At 49.6% G+C, this 27,673-nt stretch overlaps 1 protein-coding gene across 7 annotated transcripts in view; it reads left to right on the top strand.

Annotated features, from left to right (window-relative positions):
• The window catches only part of LOC125950875 (RNA-binding protein Musashi homolog 2), an 89,267-nt gene that overhangs the window by 1,218 nt on the left and 60,376 nt on the right, over window positions 1–27,673 (top strand). For 4 of the 7 annotated variants that reach the window (XM_049679249.1, XM_049679253.1, XM_049679248.1 and 1 more), the window contains exon 2: window positions 12,113–12,848. In XM_049679249.1, coding sequence (XP_049535206.1) covers window positions 12,751–12,848 — 98 coding nt within the window. In that variant the 5' untranslated portion in view covers window positions 12,113–12,750. Of the gene's footprint in view, window positions 1–1,437; window positions 1,529–12,112; window positions 12,849–27,673 lie in introns of those variants that run through there. The other 3 variants (XM_049679252.1, XM_049679250.1, XM_049679251.1) reach the window with 3 other exon arrangements.

Genomic DNA, 27,673 nt, shown 5'->3' with positions numbered 1-27,673 from the left:
TGGTATCCTGGCGCGGATGTCGCCGCCATGTGACGCGCTCGCGGATGGGTAGAACGAACGCGTTCTTCGCAGCTCGTCCGTGACTTGATGAGCCAGGATATCGCCAACAAAAACAACAATAAAACTAGAAGACAATTCTCATTGATTGAGCCCCCGCACCCAACCCCACCCAGAAGGAATGGCGCAGCAAATGGGAGCAACCAGCGAATGGCAACAGCAGAACGCGCGAGTAGAAGGCCATGAATTGGGTTTGGCTGGAGTTGATGGATGGTTGGGAACGAAAGAAAAATGAAGGCACAACACCGGCGTCTTCTTCTTCGAGCCCTGCAACCAAGAACAAGCCAAAAGCGAAAGAGCGAACGAAGTAGAACGCAGAGCAGAAGAAGGAAAAGCGGAATACGATGTGGTCCATGGAATGGCAAAGCACATAAGCGGCAGCAGCAACAGCAGCATCAGCAGCGCCGCCAAGCTTCTTCTTCCTTCGCAACATGAGGGCCCCATCAACCTCTCCGTTGCGCCCCGGGTCGGAAGAAGGGGCTGGTTAAGAAGACGCAGGCACTTGGTGCGACCGGCAAACCGGTGGCGACGGCAGCGGCGGCAGGGTGGGACCAAGAACGGGCCAAACGGGCATGGGAAAAGTGAGAACAAAAGCAAACGATCTCTGGGACCCGCAGCGGAAGACCCGTGTTTCGCATGTGTGTGTGTGTTTGGGCGTTTGTGTCTATGGTCGGCGGTGGCGACGGAGACGGAGACGGAACCTCTTGCGTCTGCAAAAGCAAAGAAGGCTGAGGAGAGCGTTTTTTCCATGGCTGCTGCGCGTGGTGATTCCTTGTTCCACGTCTATGTGCATGTGTGTGCTCCAGTCCGGTCCGGTTACCAAGAAAACATAGGTGGCCGACCAAAGAGCGAGAGCGAGAGAGCGTGGTCGAACGAGAGAGAGAGAGCGCTTGCACGCACGATTCTTATGTTGATGCTGTGTGAGGTACCCGATGGTTTTGTGATGTTGGTAATGGTGGTGGTGGTGGTGGTGCTTGTGTGGTTCTGAAATCCTCCAGAACCGATACTTTCAGCCGCGGATCGATGTGCGTGTGGAGCCGTATATTATCCTCCGGACCGGGCGATATTCCGGTTTTTGGGGGCGACGACGCCACCACCGCGGCCATCAAACGCCAGAGAGCGCCGCTCTTATGCTCCACGTTCCTGCCTGTGTGGCTATGTGTGTTTGTTTGTTTGTTTGAGAGAAAAGAAGAATGCGAGAGAGAGCATACGGTCGTGGTGAGAGAGAGAAAGAGCGTCACAGCAACCCCAGAACCAACGGCCACGGCACGGTGCGCGGCACTATTTCTCGCGAGACTTCCTCGAAACCATACAGCCAGCTGCTGCAGCTGCTGCGTTCCATTCCGTTCCGATTCAAAAAACTTTCCGCCGCTGGCTTGTGCGGTAGTTGTGCTCCTGCAGCTGCCCCGTGGTTTGGTGCTTTTGTACTTGGATCCTGTTGGCGTTCTTTCGTGTGTGCGTGTGTATGTGTGTACGTTTTTATGCGTGTGCTTTTTTTTACTACAGAATTCTTTTGTTGCCGTATCCTGTTTCGAAACTGTGCAAAAGGTGGTGGTGGTGCGTCGAGAGACAGAATGCGATAGAATGAGGAATGCGTGTGCGAGAGGAAGAGAGAGAGGAGAGTGATGGTTTGTTGGTGTGGTGTGTTGTGATTCCCCCTGGCTACGAACCGGTACCACTGGCTGGCTGGCTGGCATGACCCTGGCGGCAGGATGCGAAGAAAAGCAGGAAAAGTATGGCAGAATAAGAAGTTTGTTACTGCGAAAGAGCGTTCTTTAAGTAACCCGGGGCTCCCGGGAACTACAAAAGGGATCAGGAAGAGGGAGGAGAGAATAGGCAGGAAAACCAAGCGGCAAAAGGAAAGGTCGACTGAACGAGAACCAGAGGGAAGCGGACAGAAACTAACGAAGAACGAATGGTGCTTCCAGAGAAAGGCTCTGCACGATTGTTGGCCCGTAAAAGAAAGAGCGAGAAGAATAAGAAAAGGAAGAAAATGCGGGATGTCATTGAAGAAACACTGGCGAGAGGCACTGAAAAGAAGGACTCTCGAAACCCGTAACCGATGCACGATGGCCGAAGAGAAACGAGATTCTACACCGTCTGGGGGGAGAGGTTCCCTTTTGCTTGCAGTTATTGTTATCCTCAACCAAACCATGAACGGTTTGCTCGATTGCAAACCGGGGCAAGCATAATGCGTTCGTTGCTAACGCGCGGGGTCGCCATGACAGACCATCGCAGTGCGCCATGGTGGCGCAATGAGGTCCACCCGCATGGTGAGGTCGATTTTCGCGGAATTATTTTATTTTTATTGGAAATTCATTTCTATTATGGAACCTTTTTTCTGTCGTTTGTGCGCATCACAAATCCCGGCACAGACACACACACACACACACACACACACACACACACACACACACACACACACACACACACACACACACACACACACACACACACACACACACACACACACACACACACACACACACACACCTACACGCGCCATACATCGTGTGAGGTGGGAGTATGCTAGTGGTGGAGGTGGTGGCGACCCTTCAGCAGAGTGCCGCATCGACCCGAAATTGCAGAATGCAGAAAACTCTGGCAGCAGAATTCGCGGAAGGCCAGCCAGAAGGCGTTATGTGTGTGGTGCTTTGGTGGTTGTTGGCGCCGTCCGCGGAGAAGGTGGCCAGGGGACACTGGGAAACGCTTGTAAACAGAGAGTAGCGTGTGGATGATGGAGCAGCGCTCGCGATGAGCAACGAGTAAACCTTCGCCTTTTACCTCCCGAAACACGGGGTTTCAGCGGAGAAAAAGAGAGAGAGAAAGCCAGAGATGAAAGAGAGCGAGAGAAAGAGGGAACATCATGCCCTGAATGGGAATGCCCTCCGTTTCCTCGTCGATTCAAAGTGTGGAACCAACCTCCCTGTCCGGACGACACTCAGAATCGCGCGAGTTCTAAAGTGCTTTAGAATCGTGTCCCTACGTTCGGCGCGGATCATCCCTGTGTCTGCTGGTTTGTTGTTGGAGTTCCCCATCTTGCGGGGGAAGCATTTTGCGATGCATTGCTCTCGCCCACATCGGCATACAAGAGGCGCGCGCGCATTGAGATACCGCGGCATCACCATCATCATCATCTGGAGAACTCATCTGCCCATCGCGAGAAATTGTCTGTGCGTAGTAAGCGAGCGAGTTGCTTTTTGTTTTGGACGCTCGCACTCACGGCGGCTGTCACGGCGTGCGAGGCAAGATGCGCGTTGATTTTATGCGAAAAAGAATGCTTGCATTGCGCGAAACCATCCACACTAAGTTGGCCATGGTAAGCGAGCATCGAGAAGCGCAAACGCCCCACCACCACGGCTGGAAAAGAAGCATTTCGAGTGGTTCCTGTATGTATTCCCACTGGAAAAATCTCGCCAGAATGGTATGGCGGCCGTGGGAGTTTCTTAACTGCGCTAGGCCCTGGAAGGTAGCCCTTTTTCGAGGGGCAGCCATAATCGCGTGCTACCCGAAGCATGATAAATCGTCTTACGGCTGAGATGGGGAGGAGTGAAGCTTTTGCTTTCTTTTTGACTCCTTTTTTTTTTTTACTCACCTTACCGACTGCGAATTATCACGAAATACGCCATCCTCCTACGCCTACTCGTGACGAAAGAATGGCTTTCGCTCGCTCGCTCGCTGGTGGGTGATTTTTTCGGGTTTGCTGAACCGAAAACTTTTGACTCGCGCCTGCTATGCTACGCTTGCAAGAATTACACACAAAAGTCTGCTGTTCCATTTTATGCTTTTTTAGCGACACCACACTCTTCTGTGCCCTTCAATAGAAGCTGGTGGAGCAGAGCAGAAGAGAGTATAACGCAGGATGAACGCAACAATGCGCAACGGAACCAGAAACACACAAAACAACGCAACTTCCCCCCAAACAAGCACAAAGGTGTATGCTGCACGAGGAGCGATGGGAACAGATAAAAACAAACGTTTGGAACAAGAATGGGGAGATCCGGAGCCAGAGTTGCCCAGAATTGTGAAACCAGCAGAGGGAGAGAACACGAAGAATTGGGAAAATGTCGAGCAACAACAAAAAAAAAGAAAAAAAAACAGAAGCTGGAACCGGTTACACAGCCAGGCAGCGGAACAGGAAGTGGTGACGAATGGGCAAATTTTTGTGTACCTTTTGGTAATGTACCGGTGGTATGCCGGAGCAGCCACCTCACCCAACCGCCTTGAGCTGCTGTATGCGGTATTACCATTAAAATAATCGGAGACCTCTATAAATAATGGGAAGCATATATGTATGTAGCAAACGGTGCAGAGGAAGGATGTGTTAAGTAACGACACCGCGCTACTGCGCTACTGTGCTACTGGGTTGTGGATGCGATGACGCGTTTCTTTCAGTCCTTTCAGGGCCAATGTAATGGAGAACCCACCGGTCACCTCCACCACACCAGCAACAAAAGCCAGGCGCGCGGTTAAGCGCGACGTCAACATTTTAACCAGATGTCGCGAATGTTAATTAATGAGCTTGTGGCCACTTGTCTACTACTGCGCTGCTCCTCGTGCATTACTACCGCTGTTGCGTATGTGTTGCGCCGTCAAATGCTACTGTCCCCCCCCCCCCCCATCAGAGGGGCGGAAAGCATTGGAAAAAATTGCGGTTAGGTAGAAATTTAGATTTTATTTTATGGCACCAAACCATGCAACCGCGAATCATCTAGCCACTGTTGTGGACGACCACTATGTGTGTGGTCGTTTGGTCGGTCGGTCGCTAGCAATGAATAACAAATGAGAGCGATGATTGCACTCCATTCCAAAAAGGCACGCACGCACGTACTACTATCGGTGGTGCCATCACCACCGGAGCGCAAAGTGTTTATGTTCTAGTTTAATTTAGAGCAACGGCATTTTTTTTGCAACAAATAAAAATGCTAGACATTGCGAGAAGGGATGCTGTGTGGTCTGTGTATGTGTGTGTGTGTGTGTCGCGTGAGTGAGTGGCTTCAGCGTGGCTAAAAGGATTTCTGTGTTTCGTTCCGTTCTCGTTGCGATTGCCATTTGATGCTGCCACCGAAAAGCCACCACCCCGCAACAGGAGGGGGGGATGGTGTGTATTTGGCGCTGGTGTGTGTGTGCTGGAGAGAATTGAATTATAAATTCTTGCTGCGTCTCACATGTTCACAACGTTGCCACCGCACCCGCCGCCCCGCCCGTCGCCGGCATCATAACATGTGCGGATGGTTGAAGCATTTTTAATTAAACCCAATGTCTGGGGCGCGACGGTGACAAATGCGGCGGCGGCGGTTGACGAGAGAGTTGTTCGCGCGCGTTTCCACCCTGCCACTTCCGGAGCGCTCTTGCAGCTCCATACCAGAGCTTGCGACCGCTAGTATAAGCGGTCGTGTGCGTGTGTCGTTCGTGCGTCAGTGTGCTCGCGTGCTCTCAACCGTTTAGTGTTTAGTGATGGCGACGGATTGTAAACACTTTCACTTTACATACAGCACACATGACATGGCACGGCATGCAGCGGAAAGAACAAAACAGCGGAACAGGAAGTGAGGAGGTCGAGAAGTAAAATAAAAAAAAGAACGTTGGTCGGTATATTGCACCGAAAATAGTATGCTATAGAAACCACGACACACACACACACAAGGAGCTACCTCTGGTGCGGGTCTCTGAGTAGCGGAGAAGGTGGCGAGGTACGTGGCGGTGACTTATTATAAATGCAGCAACGCTCGAGAAGTGCAACGATTAATGCCCGTATTCGGACTTTGACTTCGAGTGCACTTTATTTCCCTTACACTTCATCTACACGGGCGCGAGAAAGCTGAAAATGAGATGAGAATGAAAAAGTTGAGAATGTCAAATCCCATACAAATGGAAATGTAAAGATACAAGTAGGCTGTCACAAATGTATGGGATTTGACATTCTCGCCTTTTTCATTCTCATCTCATTTTCAGCTTTCTCGCGCCCGTGTAGAGAGTCGGTTACTTACGCCCTTTTCGTGATCGTGTGGCGGAAGTAGCACGGAAATGGGTTTAATTTTTTGGTATTCTAAAGTAGGCAGTGCCTTGGCCTGTGGTGTTGCCACTCTAAACTCGTCATTTCATGTTATGTGAGGTTATGATCTGAGAAATTGATTACTGTGGCAATCTTTTACGTGGAATGGTTTACGCGAATGCGAGTTGGTTAAATGCGCCGAAAAAAAAGGGAAAACGAAAGACCAACTCCACAATAACGATTAATAAGACTATTGAGGAGCTGCCTGCGGTCGCCTTAATTGATTCCACCGCGCACTATGATTGAACGGTGGGAAAAGAACAATGTTCCATTAGCAAACGTTCCAAGAAGAAAGAAACCGATATGATACAAGAAGAAGGTGGTAGAGAGAGGAACAGTTATGGGCGATCGGTGTCGATATGAAGGCCACCTTTCTCTCGCGCTTTTCTTCTCGTTGTTGTTCGTTGTTGCTGGTGGTGCTTGTGTAACCGGCGTAAACAAAACACCATGGCAACGTTGTCGCGGGCTCTTGAGGCAAACTTCAAGCACGCGAGACAGATCACTACCCACCTTCTCCTCCCTGGTGACTTCCTCGTGTGCTCGCTATGTCGTGTGTATGCGTTCGCGATGATAATGGTTGGTTTGGGATGGGGAGGGGGGTTGGCCGGGTCGGGAGACACACGCGCGCGCGCACGCCGGTGGTTCGTTTGTTTGCTGGTTGCAAGCGCGTCGTGTCAGATGGCGTCGCCTGCTGCTGCTGTGTGCGTGAAGCGAACACGCGCTCTTTCTCACGCGCCGGTGGTCTCGTCGGCCACCAACCGGACAACCGGTCTCCGGTCCCCCACCAAACCCATGATGCTTGTGCAGCTGACCCAAGGTTACGGGCAGACTAGCGTGCACGCACACACATTCTAACACACCCGCACGCACCCATGAGGTCGCTTTGCGTCGCCTACTGTCGCCATTCCGGGTTACAATTCGGCGGAGACTCTAAACGTGGATTTTTGTGCTGTTCCGGCTGAACACTACAATTTGTATGCAAAAACGGTGGACCAATTTGGTGAATTCAGACACCCGTTAGTCGTATAGCCGTGGCCACACGGGGCGAAAACTCTAGCGCAAACGAAAAAATTAATGCCAAAACGTTTACGCTTGCCGTTTACATGCTGTCAAACGATTATTGGTCCGTGGAGCGTAAAACCTAGCGTAAAAGCTTTTTGCAAACGGTAGGGCTCACAATATGTTCTTTTTGTGGTTTACATCGACAGTGAGTGATCATTGCTAGTGTATTCAATCCTTTTCTTCAAAAAAACGATTTTAATTTCCTCAACCCGGCCATGTAAACATATCGAAGCGCAAAAGTTTTGGCATTAATTTTTTCGTTTGCGCTAGAGTTTTCGCCCCGTGTGGCCACGGCTTATGATTAAAGCCGATGCTTTGCTATTGACGGTGATGGTGGTGTTGGTGTCGCGGAAGGCTCCATACATACCAAGAGTCAAACAAAGAACGCGGGTGAACGTGCGCGCACCAGCCAGCAATAATAATGTGTCGTGGCGCGGAAAGCGGGCGAGGGGAAGGGACTATGCGCGGAGAGCAAACAAACAAAGAACCACCGAGAAGGAAAGTGCTAGAATTCTTTCTTATTCTACCTCGCGATCCAGCTATCTTCCAACGCAGTGCATCATTGGTGACGATGGGGGTTGACTCCTCCAGTAGCAGCAACAGCAGCGTGTCCGCGCAATCTTCAACTGTCGTAAAATGTATTTCACTCTCTCTCTCTCTTCCTCTGCTTTCTGGAGTGCGTGCTTCCATTGTTTATGTTTGCGTTCGAAGCCTGGGTACGTAGCATCATGAGATGATGGATGGATGCGGGGGGTCTCGAGGTAGCTACAGATGATGCCGGAAAGTTCATTGTCACGTCGCCGTCAAGGCTGGTGGTGGCGTGTTGGCGGAGTTGCAAAAGCAACATTAAAATACCATTTAATGTTACTTTTTACTCTACATTAAGCATCCCGGATAAACAAAAAAAAAAACCGAGGAAAAGACTCTCGACCAGCCCGAGAAGTGTGTATCCAATTTCACTTCGTTACACGCTTTACGGCAGCATCCTTCGTCGCCAAGTGTGCCGCGCACTTGGGTTGCTGGGTTTTTGATTAAAAGCCAATTTGTTCTGTGGAATTCTCGCAAGAATCCGCGCTCTGCATCTTAATTATTCAACAGCTGGTGTCCCACCTTCCCCGGGAAGTAAGGGACGAAAGAAAAGCGTGATATTTTTTTGCTGCCCACACGGCGCGCGCTGGTTGACATGGAGCCGCCAGTTCCATTTGGATTGCAGCTTAGTTTAATCGATACGAATCTATCGCTCGCCAAGGGTCCGCGCCAGTGAGCGAGTGAGGACAAAAAAAAAAAAATGAACGAGAAAACTTTTCCAATTCTACCAAAGTTCCAACGATCCAAACGGATCGCCGGATTTACCTTACACACACACAACGCTTCCCCTGTGAACGCGTTCCAGTGCTTCCGCTGTCGCAACGGCGCGCGCAATCGATTGGAAGACCGAGAATCCTTGCACTGGTGTGGTGCTGCTGATATGCCCTCTCTGTCCGAACGAACAAACAACGACGACGAAGTCCTACGCCGGGGGACGGAAGAGAGCAAAGTATAATAATAGAATTTTAATGCCATTTCTGGACTGCATGCAATCCCGTTTTATGATTGTTGCACCACTTGTACCCGTGCCAACATTGTCGGCCCCACCCGGAGTGGAAGCTGTGGGCCCATGAAGCGCGCGCCCTGCTAGGAAAATCCTTGAATGTCCCTTAATTTTTACGAAGATGCTGGTGAAGTAAATGCACATTTTCTTCTCTCCAGACGCGAATCCCCTCCTCAGTAGCGCTGTTCTCCTTTTCCTTCCGGCCTTTTTCCCCGGTGTGGAAAGTTGTTTTTCGCAAATCTTACTACCTCGGCTCGTCGGTCGTATTCCAGAGTTGCCCGCTGAGATCGGGGTGGTGTGGTTAATTTTGTTCAAATTATGCCTAATTGACGTGTACAGCAGAGTCCGGGCACTGGGCGCCGGGCCAGCTTCGGTGTTCGTTCTGTGTGTTGGCCATGCTGCGGTGGCCAGCATGATACCTACTGATCCCGAGCGAATCGTGTTCCCGGACACAGCAACCCAAGGAAAAAGAGAAAATGTGTTTCCTAGGAAACACCTCCCCTGGCCTGACCTTTCGTGTGGGATGATGAGAAAGGAGCAAAAAAAAAAATGGATGGAAGGTGTTGATGATGAAGTTTTGTTGGGGGCTCTTTCGGAAGAGAAGTTTTAATGATTACAGCAGAGAATTAATTTGTTCCGACGCTCCCTCCCACTCTCTTTCTCTCTCCCTCTCTCATCTGTCTCGTCGCCTACCTGCGCCATTTTTACTGCGGATTTTGATCGGACGACAGAAATTCCATTAAACTTACTCCTGCGCGCACACCTTGTAGGCCTTCGCTTTTCTGCTCCTTTCCTCACTTGGCAGTAATTGAGGTTGAAGGGGGTAGCGGAAATGGTATTTTTATGAATCTTGAATTTGCTACTGAATGGTTTGTGAGGGGTCCGACGGCCGAGAAGCGGGTTGTGTACTACTTTCGTCCGTTCGTCAGTTAATTCGGATTCCTTGCTCTTCGGAGGACTCACAATAAACCCTCTTTTTTATGCGTAGGTTTCGGTTGTAAGGTCAAGCAGTGGAATTCTCCATGAGCTTAAAACAAGTGCACAGAATCTCGTTTCCTTCGGTACAAGTCGATCAATTGCATCTAATTCGAGTTCGATGGGATTTTATCTTGATTAAAAGTCATAAATCTCACGATGAATTTCAGCGTTAAAGTTCAGCGGAGTACGATGATGGATTGGCATTTATGTAGCTATAAAAAGGATGGAATTCTGTAAGGTGTCTACGGTTTATAAGAAAACAGATGATATATAATTAAAGTTAGCTATATATGGGCACAAGAGTGATGAGCGAATTTTGTTCACTAAAAGGAAATGCACTTGGGAAACAGTGGAAACGAATTCATGTTTATAGTAAAGCAGTTCAAAGCGAAGAGAGACGCAGGAGAAGATGCTGAATGCGCTACGAAAGGTGGGTACGAAAGTGCGTTTGCTAGAGCAGTAATAGCAATTACTACTACTAATACTAAAACTATTACACTATTACTATCAATAGAATCATATCAAAGCGAAAAAAAACAAATCATGCAGAATGTACAAATTTCTACTTGTCACTTTCATACAAACGAATCAGAATCATATGATGATCGTTGATCCTTTACTTTGTGCAATATTTTTTTCTAAACTAACGTTTAACGGGTCCAGCAAAATCCCGTCTGCACCATTTCTGTAAAAGCAACCAAGAGCAAATGATTGAATAAACGGCAATATTGAATGCTATGCAACAATTTTGGCTAGTGACCCTGAACCATCGGTTGTGTTGTTATCTTATTGATGTCATCTGCGAGAAAGGATTTTAATAGGCGATGGCGAAACCCGAGCAACAGGCTGTGTGCTGCTGTGAGCTGCGGAAGGGAGGTGTCCGAAATGATGAACAAATGAATTTGTTAGATTTCCTTTTGTTAATAATTATATGTAATGCCACCTATCGCCTCCTTAATTTCGTTTTGCATTAAAAAAAAAGTAGAAATCTCTCTCTCTCTCTCTCTCTTTCTCTAGTACAGCGCATCTCTTCCCGTTGCAAAGTAGTAGACACTATAATACAAAGATTACCATCGTTAGTCGTTTCCCGTTTGCCTAGGTCGTCTAACGTTTTTCCGTTTTGTGATAGTATTCTAAACATAAATCGAACGCATAGCAACCAATGAATACCATACACCGCCAACCTCTGCCTAATACGATGGAAGATATAGATAGTTAGATAGATAGATAGATAGATAGGTAGAATGTGGGGGGCTATGACTGTGGAATGATGGTCGTGTAATGTAATTATGAACTAGATTTACTATAGCTGCGTGTGGGTTGCGTGTGATCGGGTGCACCGTGCCAGACGGGTATGGCTGCATAAGACGACGACGACGACGACGAGGGTCGTCGGGGTTTAGGTTGCTGCCGGCCAGTGTTGGGTGTTGTCTGTTAGAGCGCATATAACGCAAACCTAGTTTCTAGAGCATCCTGCCTACCAGCAATATTACTGTGCCAAGGAGATTTGTTAGAGAAGTGTGTGTGTGTTTTTAGTGTGTACTTGTGCTTAACGTTATTGGGTATTAACGTATTCTGACCACCTATAGAAAGCTTTCGGCTGTTACTGCAATGCCGACTGGTTGCCGGGCTGTCGTGTGTACTAATATTCAATAACGCCAATTTTAATTTTCAGAGTTGATGCTGCTACGTTGTATAGGGTTGAGACTGACTGTAGTGACTGCATCTCCTATAGTCGCTGATCGCAGTTGTGGCTTGTTGTTATTCTTGGCCGATGTGTTGCTCCATTCAGGTACACTTTTGAAATGACCTGAATGCCATAAACCACATATTAGTGATCGATGAGACTGTGCGCAGGACATTTCTCGTAGAAATAATTCCATCATTCTATCGTCTGTACACTACCTCTCGTCTTCTTGCTAATCAAAAACGGTGTCCAATAGTTACCATATCCGTTTAGTCAATTTGTCCTAGTGCAAGGGACACGGAACCACCACCACCACCACCACCATAACCATCATGACCACACTTTGCCATATTCATAAGCAAGAAATCCTCAATCCGCATTATTCTGCACTCTAGTGACAAATCGAATCGATCGAAAAGAAAATAGCCGAACGCGCATCGTCTCAGTGTTGTGTATATGTACTTCTAATGCATTCGCCACCAGTCGATAGTGTATCTCTAGTGTGTAGCTGGGAACTGCGTTCTATTACTGATAGCTCTGCATATATTTATATATATATAAACAAATATATTTAAATATTTCTATATATAACCTTTTCATTGCTGTATATTACCCGGAATCTTAACCAATATTTATGATTTTCTTTTCTTTTCGGTTGTGTGTTTAAACATTTTTTTTAAAGGAATCAGCAGTAGTGTGCATTTGCAGTTGGTTGATACAAATCAAAAGCGAGAGAGAGAGAGAAAAAAAGCATTTAAACAAAGTAGTGTGTGCTATCGTGGTAGCAATATATCAAGCGAAGCAAAAAAAAAAACAAACTAAAAACCAACCCCATCAACACCAGTATATCGATCCGACATCAACAGCGTAGAAAAGTATATCCTAACTAGTATCTTCTCTGTATTGCCCCCAACCCACCCTCCACTGTTTCTATTTCACCAAATACGTTCGGCGTGTTCCGTATTTCGGGGTGTAGTACCACTAGTTAGTACTAAAAAAAACCTACCAAAACAGTTGCGCTTCAAATCCGTAGAAAAAAGAGAGTGGGCCTGTGTGTGAGCGCGCGCGCGTGAGTGAGTGTGGGTGTGCAATATATATATCTATCTATCCGTGAAGTGGATATCTGGCACCAGGAGCACCAGAAGAAGGAAGCCTGAGAGCTTGACTAGTGGAGCCAGAGAAGCGCACCGGAAGAAGCACCACCGCCGTGTACCTACTACCAACAGGCCGAAGCCGTCAACATCACCGGCAAAGCAGCAGTGTAGCAAAGAGTAGCGAAAGAGAAGGTCTCCCTGCACAGACGCGATAAACAGTTGGAAAATGCTGTTTGAAAGTCCTACCATGAACAAAATGTATCCTCCCTACACCGTGCCTCCACCGATACAGGGGGCGACCGCGGTTCCCGTTCAGAACATAAGGTTTGTGGCTTCCTTTCATTCCTTCCTCTCCATCGTTTACAGTTTTTCTTCATCTCTGCTACGTTTCCAATCCGCGTGTGCAAACAAGTCGAAACTTGAGAGCTTTTCCGACAGATAATGCTCTGTTTCGCTGCGTGTGCATCCCCGCACTGCAGTTGAGTGACCGGATTTGGTATTTTACGTTTTTACATCGGTACTAACAAGTCCATCTGTGATTTTGCTTTTTTATGCTCGTACTATGGGAATTAGGTTATCATCGTCAAATGCTGTTACTATTTCCCGCTATCATTACCACTTGTATTATTATAATTATTATTACTACTACAACTACTACTATTACCACTATTTAGTCATAACACTCTACTTATATACTTCGCACTTCATTTTCATCGTATATCATCCTATCTCATAATGTGATTGTGGTTGAGCATTGATTTTTCGGTTTGTTATTACTCGACTTTCATCAACTCTATTCTGCGAATGACACTAATCTCTAGGTTTGCTTAAACATTATATAGCCGCACCATGTTATCTATTTTTCCGTTGGATGTTGTTTCGCCTATTCTGCGCGGGTGATTTTCGTTTTGTTTGCCTCGGTTTTTACCATTGTATGACAGCAGAAGGATAAGAAGGAGGAGGAGGAGGAGGGGTGGTGCATTATGTTGTGGTGTGATGCATTGCTCTGGGTGGGGATAGTGCTCGCAGTACTTCCGCTTTCACTACTCGATTTGTTCTTCTAGTGCCCACCACTCGAGCTGTCATTTCGCTGTTGTCTGTTTCATATATTTCGCCGCCCAGCATGAAATTGTATTGAATCGTGAGAATGCATTGTGTAATGCGCAAGAAGCCCGGGCCCTGGTTCCGGCGTTAGGAGATTGCACCGTTTATCCTAGCATGTTGCAGTATATACTGATGCAAACTACATGATAACCGCCCTACGCTTCCCTATCCTGTGTACAGTCTTCCTGTTGTTTTTTTTCTGTTCGTATGGTTGCTAGACAATAAACCCCTGGGCTACGGTATTACCCTTCGTGCTTCGCGCGTGTGTGTGTGTGTGTTTATGGGAGAGTTAGTTGTTTGCATACTATCAAACAGTTGCCATCATCGTAGCTTGCTGGGAGCTGATTCCGAATCCTTCCAACAAACAACATCGTTCGTTGTCACGCCGCGGTTTCCATATTGTTTTTGCCATCCATGCATTATGAGGGGATTGAAATTGGAAGGAAAAAGATTGATGTAAATAGTAGTACACTGCAGTCGAACGCTGGGAGAGCGTCAACATATTCCTGTAGACAAATTTTCTAGGTCTTTCGCTGAAAATCTGTTGCTGTCGCTCCGCATTCAAGCAGCAAGTTTGGCTTGACTTTTCCCTCAATTGGCCCCACTACTGGTGAGCCGCGGTGTAGCAGATGTGAGCTCAGTTGTGGTATCATACAGTACTGCTCCTCTTCGTTTTAGCGGCACTGCGCTGCTTTGCGCTCCCAATTAGCAGCAAACCGAGCTTTGCGGTAAATGTTCGCTAGAAGGTCCTTTGGTCGTGCTGTACCACTCATCCCTCTCTCTTGGTGGCCGTGTACGGTGTGGGCGGGCGGGCGGGCGCTGCGCATAATGCGACGCTCTCGACCAACAGCACAGAGGGAGCAGGAATTCAAATTTGCATCATCCTGGAGGTCTGGTGGGCGCGCGCGCGCTCGCGCGATATTTTTTGCTTTGATTTCCTGCGCTTTTTTGTACGCTCCATTCCTTCGTGCTGACGCGCGCGGTATTCGACGGGATGATGGTGATGGTGACGGTTGGAATTGTTTGGCGAATGTTAATAAGCCGGAGCTGCAAAGATGTAATTACTCGCGGTGTAGTGCTGTACCGTTGATCATCCTTCCGTTGCCGTCGCCACGCTAATTGGATTTCGGATGCGATGGTGATGACGAGTTCCATCGTAGTAACGACTCCACCACGCAGCGACACTAGCAATGCCTGCTTGTCAGTAACTAAGCCGCTAAAAAGTGTATGTGGCTGTGACTATTCTTGGTCGTGGCCGGTGACAAAGGTTATCGCGAAGCTGGCACAGGGTTCGTATACTGTAGGCATGAGTAAGTGCTAGAAGGTATTGCCTGCTGAAAACGTGATTAAATTGAAGTGTCCATATATTTTAATACAATTTGTCCCTCACCCGTGTCCTTGGGAACGCACGCGCGTGTGGATTAATTTTCTCACCTCAAAACCACTTACCCATATGCCGTTGCTCGATGTCAAATCGATTACGGCTTTTCGTCGTTACGCCATTAGGCGCCATTTTCTTCGCCCCATTATTTGTACGTCTGGTGCAATTCGTTCGGAATGCCCATTGGGAAAATGCAAAACCTCTGATGATGGTGATGATGATGGCGATGGCGATGGTCGAAGCTTTTAAAAATCTCTTGTAACGACCGTTCCGACAGAGTGGCCGAAAATTGGCACCACGATTGGTATAGGCGCGCACACTGGTGTGGTCAGGAGAAGAAGGCCTCCTCGTGGAGCCACAGACAGTGGTGGTGTGGGTCAATGCCGCCGTTCGTTTTGGGGCTTTCTCACGCATGCATGCATGCATGCAACCTTGCCCAAGATTCGAGTCGGCGTTGCTGGTACGTTCTGTGGGGTGTTTCCCACTTCAAGTTCAGCGAACAGTAATTGCATACAGAGCATACTATTGCGCAATACTGTGTAGATTTACTCTGAACTCATTTTTGATACAAGCGAAGACTACAAGAAATTTGGAAGTTTTTGAACAGTACCGTTGCGGCTGACGTTTTCATCATTCTCTAAAGAAACAAAGGCTTCTTGGTATATTGCGAGCGGTTCTGGCTCATACGGCAGCGAAAGCAACCAAGTCCCGGAACAGATGACGGATGGAGTTACTGGAGCGATCCTCCTCCGGTTAGGTGGGGTCTCGTCAGACTTTCGTTTGTCCTTTTTTTTCGCTGCAGCAGCCGCCCTCCTATCTTTCTTCTGTTCTTCCAAATGGCGACGACAGCTGGCATTTGAGACCTCGGGGCATCACGCCCCAGAGTAAAAGGGGGCTGTTAGTGTGTGTGTGTTTGTCTGTTACGCCGTACGGGCATATGCGCGCCTCACATCCTCACGAAACATCTGCCGCGGAAAAGAACCGGATCTGAGCAGGGCGGCCATGTCTTCTTCATGGCCTCAGCTGTCGTGTGTGGAACCTTCTCCCCCAGTTCGGACAATTGGATTCCAAAGTGTTTCTGTGCCTACGAACGTAGAATGATGATCCTCAAGGTGAATCGTCGTGAACCAGGCTCTCCTCGCGGTCTTATAATCAATTCGAAGCTCATTGCCTCTCGGTGGAATCGACCGGAGTTTGCGCTTCAAGAGTATTTTGTTTTTTTTTTTGTTACACACCAGCACAGCGGTCCTGGTTCTACGGAATATACCAGTCGGTACTTCGCGATGGTATTTTTTCAAACTCTTGTCAACTCATCCTTTCCGGTTCGACGTTCAGCAGCAGCAGCAGCAGCAGCAGCAGCAGCAGCAGCACTTGACGGGCACAGCAAATGGTTCTGGCTTTTTTTCCAGCTCTCGTTTTCTTTCTCGCTTCTTCTCTTGGTCTTGGCTGACTCTGACACTTGGTCTGACTTGGCGGCCATCCTTTTCTTGGCCGTAAGATAAAATTAAACGCGATCTGCAAATTGCGACTTTGTCGAGCATCCATCCGAGTGTGTGTGTATGGCGATGAGTTGCGTTTCTTCCGCCGTCCATCGAATGCCGCCTAATTCCACCGAGTCCGTGCTCGGGTTGGGACGCAACAACTTCTGACTGCGTCATTCCGACCGACCAACCGACCAACCGACCGACCGGCACTGATCGATCTTTCGACAAAAGTTCTTTTTGTAGCTTCTTCTCGCTCGCGCACTCTCTAATCCCCCCCTCTCATTAAACCTTCCTCCAAGGACTACCGGAGTGTGCCGGGGTTGGTACGGTGCATGAACTCCCCAATTCCCGCACCGAGCCAATCTGCTACAACGTATGGTTAATGTTGCGTGTAGTAACCCCCCACCCGCCCCGAGCGGCCCAAGTTGATGCGGCTGATTGGATCCGTTTTTACTTTTTGGGATGGTGGAGGGGAAGGGGGAGAACCAAAAACCTTGACACTGGCGAACTGCTGCTGCTGCCTCGGTTGGTTGTTAGTGGAGCTCGAAGTTGGCTGTGAGCTGATCTCTAGCATCTCGGCTAGCGGCTGCTAGGATCGCTGCTCTCTTGGCTGTCATTTGCGCTACCGCTGCCCTTGACGTCGATGAGCCACGGATCCGGTGCGAACCTTTTATTGTTTCGTTTCCACACCTCGGCATTACCTCGGGAGCACAGATTTTATGCGGGGCCTTTTTGGAGAGAGAGAAGAGGAAGCAATGGTGGGAGAATAGAGAAGATGTTTCAGCGTTCTTTATGTCTACCAGCATATACCGTGCCCCTCATCGAAGGAGGCGAAGAGTGTGTGAACTCCTCGTGGCCAGGAAGTTAGCCTCGGCGGGCATCATCCTGTGGCGCGCTGTGTCTCTCGATGTAATGGTCTACGCGCGCGCGCGTCTGTGTGTGTGTGTGTGTTGATTAAATTTCTTGATTTCCATACCACCCCGCGGCATCATGGCGGTTGGCCTTGCTGCTGCTGCTGTTGGTACTTTGGTACCACCACCATCCTTCCTTCCTTCCTTCTTCAAGGTAACAACCGAGACAGCAGCGCACAAGGAGAAGGAGCCAGACCGTTAAAACGATGGCCCATTCTCGCTCTCAATATCGTGTCGCTAACGATGGGCGTCCTCGCTCCGGTCACCGGTGAACCACCGTGGCAGCCCCCATCCATCCAGCACAGGCAGCAGCAACATCGTCACCACCGCAGCAGCAGCAGCAGCACGTCTAGGCGGAATGGGTTGCGCCTCGCCGAGGTTCCTGTGGCTTGGCGGAGCGCGCTCAGCAACCATCAGTTCCGCCCGCTTCGGGAACCGCAGCCCTTTTTTTATATGAAAACTCAAGACGAAATGGTTAAACTTCGTTCCCCGTGTCCCATCGCCGGCAACCGGCGCGGTGGTGGCCCATTATGGGGCTGGGAGTTTACCGGGCCCTGCTTCTTTATTTTTCGCCTTTTTCCTCTTTTTAGCCGAGTTTTATGTCTTCCTGCTCTTCGCCTTTCGTCCCTTTTCTCGGTCGCTGATCACCGACAATGCGCCCTGACCGACCTGACGACGTGTGGAAAGGAAGTTGGATGTTGGAGCATACTCACGCACACACGCACACACAGAGACGCATGTCGCTCCGGTGCTTCTTCGAGCTCCATGACGACACAAACTTTATTGTTGCTTCACACGGTCCACGGGACCTTGGAGTAGTAGGCCGAGAGAGAGAGAGAGAGCGAAGGAGAGCGAGAGATGGTAAAGCATATTCTTACAAGACGCAGAAACGCTTGCTGCTACTCTACTATACGGATAGAAGGGTGATGTGTGTCGTCGTCGTCCTCGTCGTCGTCGTGTGCTGCTGGGCCCCTCTGGGTTTCCGAGACCACAGCCGACACGCACGCGGGCACTCGGGGTCTTTTCCGGCACAAAAGGCAGCTAGCCGCAAAGATATGCTAAAGGTCGCTGTGTTCGCTGGAAAAGAAGACGTTGCTCGAGGGTTTTCCGTTCATCGTGCGTCTCTGAGGTGTAAGGCGGCGTGTAAATCCGCTTTACTCCGGGCCCTGGGGTTTGCGCTAGCCACACACACACATACCAACACCTCCACAGGCCATGAGATCTGGACTCGATTATGGGAACGAAAAAAAAGGCAACGTCCAGAGCCCCCTTTCTTTTTCCCCCTTGATCTCATCGTGCGTATGCGAGTTACCGGCCTCTCGGTTTTGTGTTAAACCTCTCGTGGGTCTCAAAAAATCGGCCAACGGATTATGAAACGACCGGCGGAGACCAGGGCAAACCAATGTGGTTGTTGTTGCCTGTGGGTCGGTCGGACCCCGGGGATCGACATTTGCAAAAGCATCATAACTTCCATTCTTTCGGTTTGTTATTTCTACTTTCTCATTCACTTCTTTTAGACCTTCTTCTTTGATCTCGCCCTCTTCGGACGGGGTGTTGTACCACGTCAGGGACCCGGCGAGATGTTCCTCTGGTAAAAGGTTTGCTAAACGTTTTTGCTGATTGACCAACTGGCCCGTAAACCCTGCTGGCTGGCGGGCTGGCGGGCTGGCTAAGATGTAGGGTCACTTCAAAAGGGAGGAGGCTAATTTGTGGGGATGATGATTTGCAACGAACAGCAGAAAAGTTTCGTGATTTCATTTGGGGATCCCAGCAAAGGGAAAGAGAGAGCAATGCTGATGGGGTAACACCCAAACCTCGGTTGAGGTGACCGCCTTTGCCAACTATAGATTTGCAGAATGCTGAATGAGCGTAGGTTTATACGTAGAGAAAGAAGTTGAACTTCGTTACTTACCACAGACTTGCGGCGCTGCTCTGTCTGTCTGTCTGATCTATTATTTTTCATTCAAGAGATTGATCCAATAATAAAAATGAAAGATACGGTGTACGTACGGTCAAATTGTCGCCATACCACTCTGTCTAGCCCAAGTCAAATAGTCATCTCGTAGCTACGGCGATCAACGTTGACGTTGACATTCGCAGCTACTTCACTGTTCCCGTATATGACTGCTTGCTCTTCGTCACGCTACTGCTACGGCTCTATTATGGCTTGCTACGCTTTCGCCGGCTTCATCCCATCGTCACGGCAGCGCAGGCGACGAAATTCACCTCATTTTCCGATAATTATGTTTTGGAAATCAAATTACTCCCTCTCGTTCGTGTGACGACGTCGTCTTGTCGCGCTTGGATAAACTTTAGCAAAGAACGATGGCGACGGGGTGGGGGGGAGGGGGGGAAGGTTCTGCTCACTTCTCTTACCAGATGCCCATCTCTTCTCTCGCCGTTCTCATCAACCGTGGCTAACTAGATTTTGCATTGTTGTGTCATTAGGAGGAGATGGTACCCCCTTGTTGAGAGTTGCTTACCCCCTGATGGGAGGGAGGGGAGAGCTAAACTGTAAAAGAAGAAGGACATCAGTCGTTGACAGACTCAATTTGATAATTTGAATTATGAGTTTTAAATCGATAAATAAAAGAGACCGTAAGTAGATCCTTTGTACTTATGGTGCGCCGTTGGTCTGGAGCGCGGTTCCGAGCATAGCATTTAATAGCAGTCAAGGACGACGCATTTTTACGAAAGTTGGTACCTGGCTCAAACGGAAACACAGGTAATAAGACCCTGATGACGTGATACGTGATGAAGGATGGAGAGGAAGGTATAGTTTGGACTTCTGACCCTCGGAGGGGTTTTTAGGATCGAAGGTGCGCCCGTGCTGACCTTGCCCCGGGAGCTGCCGAGAGTTCGTATCTCAAGACAAAATGAATTGTCCATCCAATAGCAGTAATCAATCCATCAAGCAGGCCGCCAGGTCAGACCTGCTCAGCAGGTACGCACGCAGCCCCAGACACTCCTTGACGAACGCACCGGAACTCTGCCAAGGTTAAACGATGTCGGAAAGGTTACCACCACCAGCAGAGGGAGGTAGTGATGAGGCCAGTAAAGGAGGAGAAGGAGATCTACGGAGCCCTCTGACGTGCCTACCCGAAAAAGGCACCATTTCCGAAACACAATCGTCTCACACCTGCCGCTTCGCTTTCGCTGCTAAACTTAGACAGCACATGGCCCATTGGTGGCAGGTAGGGGCGGGTACTCGGTTACGCCAGGTCTCATTTCCGCCGTACACACCAGCCAGCAACTCGTGAAGTAGTACTTCGTGCTGGATAATCAGCAGAGAATCGCATGGACACGGTTCCGCCAATGCTGCTGCTGCTGCTGCTGCTGCGGCCATTAGGGGATGAAAATTATATCTCAATCCTCCCCACTGCAGCCCTACTGCCAGCGGTGGAGCGAGTTCGTTGTAGTGTAGTAATAAGCGATAGCTGTGTTGTAGTAGGCAACGATTTCTAGTCACGTTTTGCACGACAACGAGATGACGCTTTGGTTCCGTTGTGGAGAACCGACCGCACATACCGACTGCCGCGCCTGCGATTACAGTGCAATTGTTGGTCGTCGAGGGCGCACACCCCCCTCCCCGCCCTTAGTAGTCAACACTGATCCGAGTGCTGCGCCGCCATACCTCTGCGGTGCTTCTGGTGCATTTTTTCAAAACCATTTTTACCGAGTAAAAGGGGCTTTCTCGCACGTCTGATGCGCGGACATATACTCGCCACAACGGTAATTGCAACCAGTGACCGGACCAGCTAGCGACCACTTGTTTTCGATCTCTCCAATCATAGAGGCAGTTGGAGTGTTCAGTTCAGTAACCAAAGCACACGCTGCTACTACGCGACGACGCGGTTTTACACAGGGTCGCTACTACTGGTGGTTGGACGAACTTAATATCAAGCACGCCCCGCGCGGCTCCCTTCGAAAACCTTTACCTCTTCCTTACGCAAAACACCTTGAAGATTGTATTTGTGGTCGAGTTCCCTCTCTCTGTCTCCAGCAGCAGCTGGTTTGCGAAGTTTTGTTTACTAGCAACCGCAGCGTCGTGCGCCGCGTGTGTACGCGCGACGATGCCGCTGGCTCACGCGAGACACTCTCTTCTAGCACTACTCCTCACACCGGTCGCCACCCGTCGTTCTCAAACACATGGAACCACCTCCTCTACACACCTCTCTCCCTCATATAAACCTCAAACTCCTCCACCCCGTTAAACCGCGTTCGCTTCTGTTGTGTGGCGAGGAGGGGGCTCCGGCTTATGTTAATTTTATTCTTCTCCGCTAGTAAACCAGTTTTCCGTTTTTCTTCGCGCAAATCCCTGCAACACCGAGCCAACTTCCCCACTTGCTTCTGAGCCGGCAGGACGCGCGCGTGCGAGGGTTTTTGTGCGAATGTTAATAAGCGTTCTCTTTGCTTACTACGATCGATAGTTTTACTACTTACGATGACGACGACGGCGACGACGACGACGCCGCCCCGGATGATGGCGGTTGCCACTGTTACTACTGCTCAGCATCATATGCTGCTCGATAGCCTAGCACCAACCAATACTACCAGCGGGTGTATACTGAGTTCCATTTGTTGCTTTTATTGGGCGGCATCGATTGGGTTTCTTTCCAAGGAGGAATATATGCGATTTGCCTAAGATAGAGTGAGCTTTTGCTGGGCTTTGCATTTGCAATCGTTGGTTCCAAATTTGCAACTCTCGTGCTGCGTTATTGAGTTAGAATTCGTCCACCCCCCCCACTCCGGGTCACGCGGGTTCACCTTAGAAGACATTGAACCTGAAGACGGAGCGGGGAATCTACGGTTGATGACTTTTCGGTATCGATCTCGCACGAAAAACGGGGGGAGACCGGTCCGCCGAGACCACCGGCGCTTATGTTAGTTTTATTCAAAGAATCATTCCGTTCTAACGCGCAGGCGGGCGGGGGTAGGGGTCACGAGCATGAAAACGACGGAATATCCACAGCAACAAAACACAACATCACGATCCATCCCCGTCGTGCGGCGGTGGTGGTGGCGGCGTTGAGCGAAGTATCTGGGAAGTGGAACGATCCTTAGCACGGAATTAGCAAACCAGCACCCACCACTAATACCACTACGCAAGGTACGCGCAGCTAGTCAAGCATTATGACCCGAACCTCCCAAGATTCATGGCTGCATAGTCTTTTGCTTTGTGTTTTTTTTATTAGAGCTGGTCGTAAAGTTTTTCGAATGTAATTACATACCGCGTGCGCTCGCCTCGAGTCGTCGCTGCTACAATCTCTCCGGACCGACCTGGCAACCGACATAAGCTTGGAACGAAGGGGTGGCGGCTGGTAGCTGGTTGTCGAGGTTTCTCCTTCGGCCGAATTTATGCCGAAACTTTGGTGTGTTGTCGTTCTTATTAGAAAGAGAGCGAGCGGTTGCGTAGTAGTATGTTGAATGCATGCAGAAAAAGAAGATATTGGTTGATTTATGTGATCTGCTTCGGCTACGCCACGTGTCCACACGGCAAAGGATGGGAGTTGCAGATTGAAATGAATAACAACAGTATTATTAGTATGCCTGTGTGGCGTGTTTTGTGGTGTTTATGATAATTGGCAACAATACAATCCTGAAACCGCTGTATAGTATAGATGCTGCGACAAGTTGTAAGCTATTATTTGGTACTGTTATCTATTGGTAAAGAATCTCATGACCTCTCTGGGCTGGTCAGAAGATTGTACTCTACTCCTAATCCATTCCGGCCACTACCACACTCTACCATTGAATGTTAAAAGTTTGTGTAACCGCGCGTACATCTCTCGCTCTCTGTCCGGTTAGAGGTTTAGGAGGATAGGAAAAGATGCCGTTACCTTTGCGGTAGCATAATTCAATGATCACTTCACGATGAGCGACATGCAATCTAGGTGGGAGAGAACGCCCATCGAAAGTCGTTTATAGAGATCATCCCCTCTTCGGCGCTGGACTTTCAGCAATGATGATGCTTAGGTTGTGTTGCTTAGCTGCACGATGTAAAAGCGAGCAAAGCGGAGGGAGGATGCTGTTGGTCGAAAGTGAAGAAGAGCGAAGATAGTAGTGTTGTTGCACGGCTTTGGCCGCCGCCGCTGTTGCTGCTGCTGCTGCTCGGCTGAAGTGTGTTTTCGGTTGTTTCGCTTCGCATTACGCAAATGCCCTACGGTTGGGACACCCCAGCAATTGAGTTTTTTGTTTTTCATTTCACTCCCGATCCCCGATCGCACGGATGATCATATTCGTTTCGATCGAGTTTTCGTGGTGCTACGCAAACATAAACAACTGTGCAATAATGTTTATGCTGCGTTCAACATTTGCAACACCAAACTGGCGTCTGGAGCCTGGAAAGATGTACTTTAAGCAAAGGTAATCGCTCTCTTCTGTCTACCGGGACTCATCCATCATCGTGTGGTGGTGGTGTAGGTCTTGTAGCTGAGCTAAGCTCTCCTCGTCGTTGGGGTACGCTTGCAGTCAGAGCGCACTAACAGTACCAAACAACCACCCATCATCTCACCATCCCCCACCGGTTGGGTTTAATAGTTGGGTTTGTTTTCCCTTTATTTAAAACGACATCGAGAGCGTTATGTACGCTGCTGCTGCCGGTGGTACCGATGCTACATCGTAGCATATCCATTGTGGATACAATCCTTTCTGTAGCATAACGACGCCTGGGACACAGCCAGAGCCACTACCATCCTGAAGAGGAGGGCACACGGGACACGTGTGTGTACGACTGACCGAACAAACTAATGAATTCGTTCTTCGACCGCATGGTTCCTCGTTTCTTTGAAGAGCTGCGATGGTGGAGGGCTGGCCCGGTGCAACCTAACCGCTGAACCGCATAAGGGCGCTGTGTCTCTGGGCCGAACCAGAAGAGAACGCAGCTCTCGGCGGCTGGTTGACTGGTCGGTTAGCTAGCTAGCTAGCTAGCTCATCATTGTTTGCGATTGTCAGCAGCCCAGCAGCCCACCAGCTGCTCTCGAACCGGTGTGGCGAATGAAACAAAATACGCAAAGCTCAGCAGAATACGGGGCGGCATGAGGCTGCTGCTGAAGAGTGGGGGGATAAACCTAGGATTCTCGCTTGCACACCCTCGCTCTCATCTCGTCCGTTGTCCGTAGCTTGGGAGGGGGGAGCGTACTTAAAGGGCTACACCTTTCCTCTGCCCTTACGGTGCTCTGGTCTTCCGGTCTACAATGTGTGCAACTGAAAGCGTACTGTCGACCTGCTGGTGCACTAGTAGTGTACAGGATCATGGAGGGGACGCTCAGAAGAACACAATAAACCGCAACAAACTAAAATGGACGCCGCTAGAGCGCTGGTCGTGGACAGAACAGAGAATGGTGCTGGTTCTTGTTGCTGTTGCTCGTTCTGAAATCAATCTGATAAAACGTGAATAAAAAAAAGAGAGGAAGAGAAGATAGAAGAAACGAAAGGAGGGGGGCAGAATAGAAGAAAGATGCAATAATGAGAAAAAAAAACGGAAACTTTGAAACAGATTTGTATCTCGCGCAGACTCATTCGTTAACTTCTCTCCGCCGTTAGATGGCGGTAGTGTAGCGTAGCGGAAGCGGCCTAGACACGGCGGTGGGGTCGGTCCATTCGTGGGGTCATTCTTTACAGTCCACTTCTCTCTGCCATCATCATAATCGTCAGTAGCATCATCGTCATCGCGCACTGCGAGAGACCTCCTCCCCCCCGAGTACACGATATAGCACTAGAAGCGCAGCGAACCAACCAGTTCTGCAAAGTTCAGTGCACGGCCACTTGCAGGTCACGTCCTCCTCCCCCAATGCTTTGTGACGTAAATATTGTGCATAATATGGCGTTCGCGCTTGGTGGTGATGGTGTGGCGCAGACACATAAAAGAACGGTATCCGACGTGCGACTCGCAAGGGGGTGGGGGGACTCTGTGGTCCCCCCGAGGTCCGTGGAGCGCGCTCAGCTTTCCCGGACGCGGAACGGCTTTGGGTGTGGTGTGTGTGGGGGGCCTTCAACTCGTGTCTCGTATTACCTCTAGCGCCCACCCGGCGTTCAGTGTTACTGACCACCACCGAAAGAAGGGAATCAGTGGTAGTGGCGGTGGTGATCGGTTCCCCAAGCCAATGTGTGACTCCCTCTGTACGGCGTCCCAACCACCGAACTGCTCTACTGCAGTGGAGAAGAAAGGCAGTAGTAGTAGTAGTAGTAGTAGGGGGTCTGCTCTCGTTGGGCCTACGGTTGGCGTGCTCGGTGCGGTGGAGTGCAATTTTACTGCCACATTCCCTGCCATTCTCGCGCACATGGCAGCATCACGTTGGTCTCTCTGTCCCTGTCGGTGGTGATACTACTCCCACCCCTTTTATTTTAGGGTGTCACTGAGTCTGGCGTACGGTGAGCCTTTCACGAGAGTTTGGCTTCGACGTGAGTGAGGTCGACGAGACTGCAGGGCATGGCAATTTCTTGGTGTCTCTGTATTTGAAATCACTGCTCTCAGGCTAATAATCATCGTATGCATTTAAAGATGGTCATCTCGATGCCATGATTCCCGTGGTCTATTGGGCGCGCGCGCGCGCACACATGAATGCTCAAGCATATGATTCACGTTCAGCGTTACGTTTCCGGACGTGCTGTAGATAGTTAGCGAACCAGTTTGCCGAAGGTCATCTAGACATGTTCAGTTACCTTTAGGTCTATTTTGTGGTCTAGATTGTCAAGAAATTATATCAATATACCAACAGGGCACAACACAGTATGTTGTGCTGTGGTGGGAAACATCATAAACCAAAACCTCTATGGGATGATTACGGGGCAGCGAATAGTTCCGGTCGCTGACGGATAACCGGAAGTTGAGACCAATTTTCTTGCCGATCAAGCAGCTGAAAAGGAAATTAGCCTTGGACATATTATATGGTCGGGGGTGTACCTTGAAGAAGTAGCTGATGCTACACCGTTTAGTAACGTCGTGAAAGAACTCCCACCACATCCCTTCATAGCCTAAGCAGCAACATTGTAACGGAAAGCCTTAGCCGGCACTCGTTTCCGGGCGAGATTAGGCTTCGCTCGAAGGAGGTCCCAAAATCTCCGGTGGATGCGAACGCAAAGTTGACTTGATTTCCTTGCCCACTACCACCACTACTACCGGTCCGATTTGATAGCACACCGAGCAATGTATAGGTGTGTCTTGTCCGTGCCAGGAATACCCGGCAGAAGAAGTTGCTGAGAGGACGAGGCTCTAGTGATGGTGGTCGTGGAAGTGGTGGTGATGGTTCATCGTTCTCTCCCGTACCATTCACCGATGGTACTCTCCTCCTCTGGGTTGAAGGTCTAATTGACTGGCCTGTTGCTCGAGACGAGCCAGCCGCTTAACGGAAGCGGTGCCTAGTGCGTACGTGCGCGAGCGAGCGAGCAAACGAGAGAAGAGCACAAGAAAAAGAGCCCCCAAGAGCGACTGTGTCTCGACTGGGCCAGGCGGAGGCTTAAGACACGAACCTCCTGAACGAATCGAAGACCAACGACCACGGTGTGTCGGTGGCTCCCCAGCGACAACGACGACGACGACTATCTTCTGCCGCGCCCCAAGCCCAAGAAGCCTCTCGAAGTAGAAGACGACAACAGAGTCCAATGCCATCGGTCACACTTCGGTGGTCGCCATTCCGGTTAGCGTTCTTGAGCCGCCGCGCGCGTCGTTGTTGTCGTCGTTGTTCGTGTCGGTCTTTGCTTTTGCGTTTTCGCCTTTTTCGAAACAGCACCAGATCTTCCAGAGAAGAAGCTATTTCTGGAGATGGCCGCGCCGCGGTATTATGATTGGGTAACAGCCGGGCCAAGTTTCTGGTTCCCCAGTTTTTGGAACTAAATGCTAAATGAAGAGGAACGACCACCGAGAAACCGGTTGATGAGGAATTGGGCTTTGTTTCGCTTCACTTGCTTCAAATGCGCCATTGGCGGGCGGCGGCGCCGCCGACCGACCACATTTATTGGGAGCAAGACAAAGATTGTGTATTTCTCAATCAATGTCTGGACCGTAAGCGCTGGCTGGAGCTTGAAATTGGCTGGCAAAGCATATAATGTGATGTCGTCCTACAACAGAGCGTGATCTCTGAGGGTGCGCAAGGATTTCACACAAAGCAGTCGGTGACTTCCAGAGCGCATCCCCAAGACGCTGTTCTTAAAGAGTTCGCCCAAAGTCTCAATCTCATACCGGTAATCCTGTTCATCGTCTTCTGGACTTCCAGAGAAGAAGAGCTCCCTCATCCCGATGGTTTTCAACTTCATTCTCTCCTCATCTCA

The sequence above is a fragment of the Anopheles darlingi genome, chromosome 2, assembly GCF_943734745.1.
Source record: "Anopheles darlingi chromosome 2, idAnoDarlMG_H_01, whole genome shotgun sequence".
NCBI lineage: Eukaryota > Metazoa > Arthropoda > Insecta > Diptera > Culicidae > Anopheles > Anopheles darlingi.
This window is presented reverse-complemented; position numbering and strand designations above follow the sequence as displayed.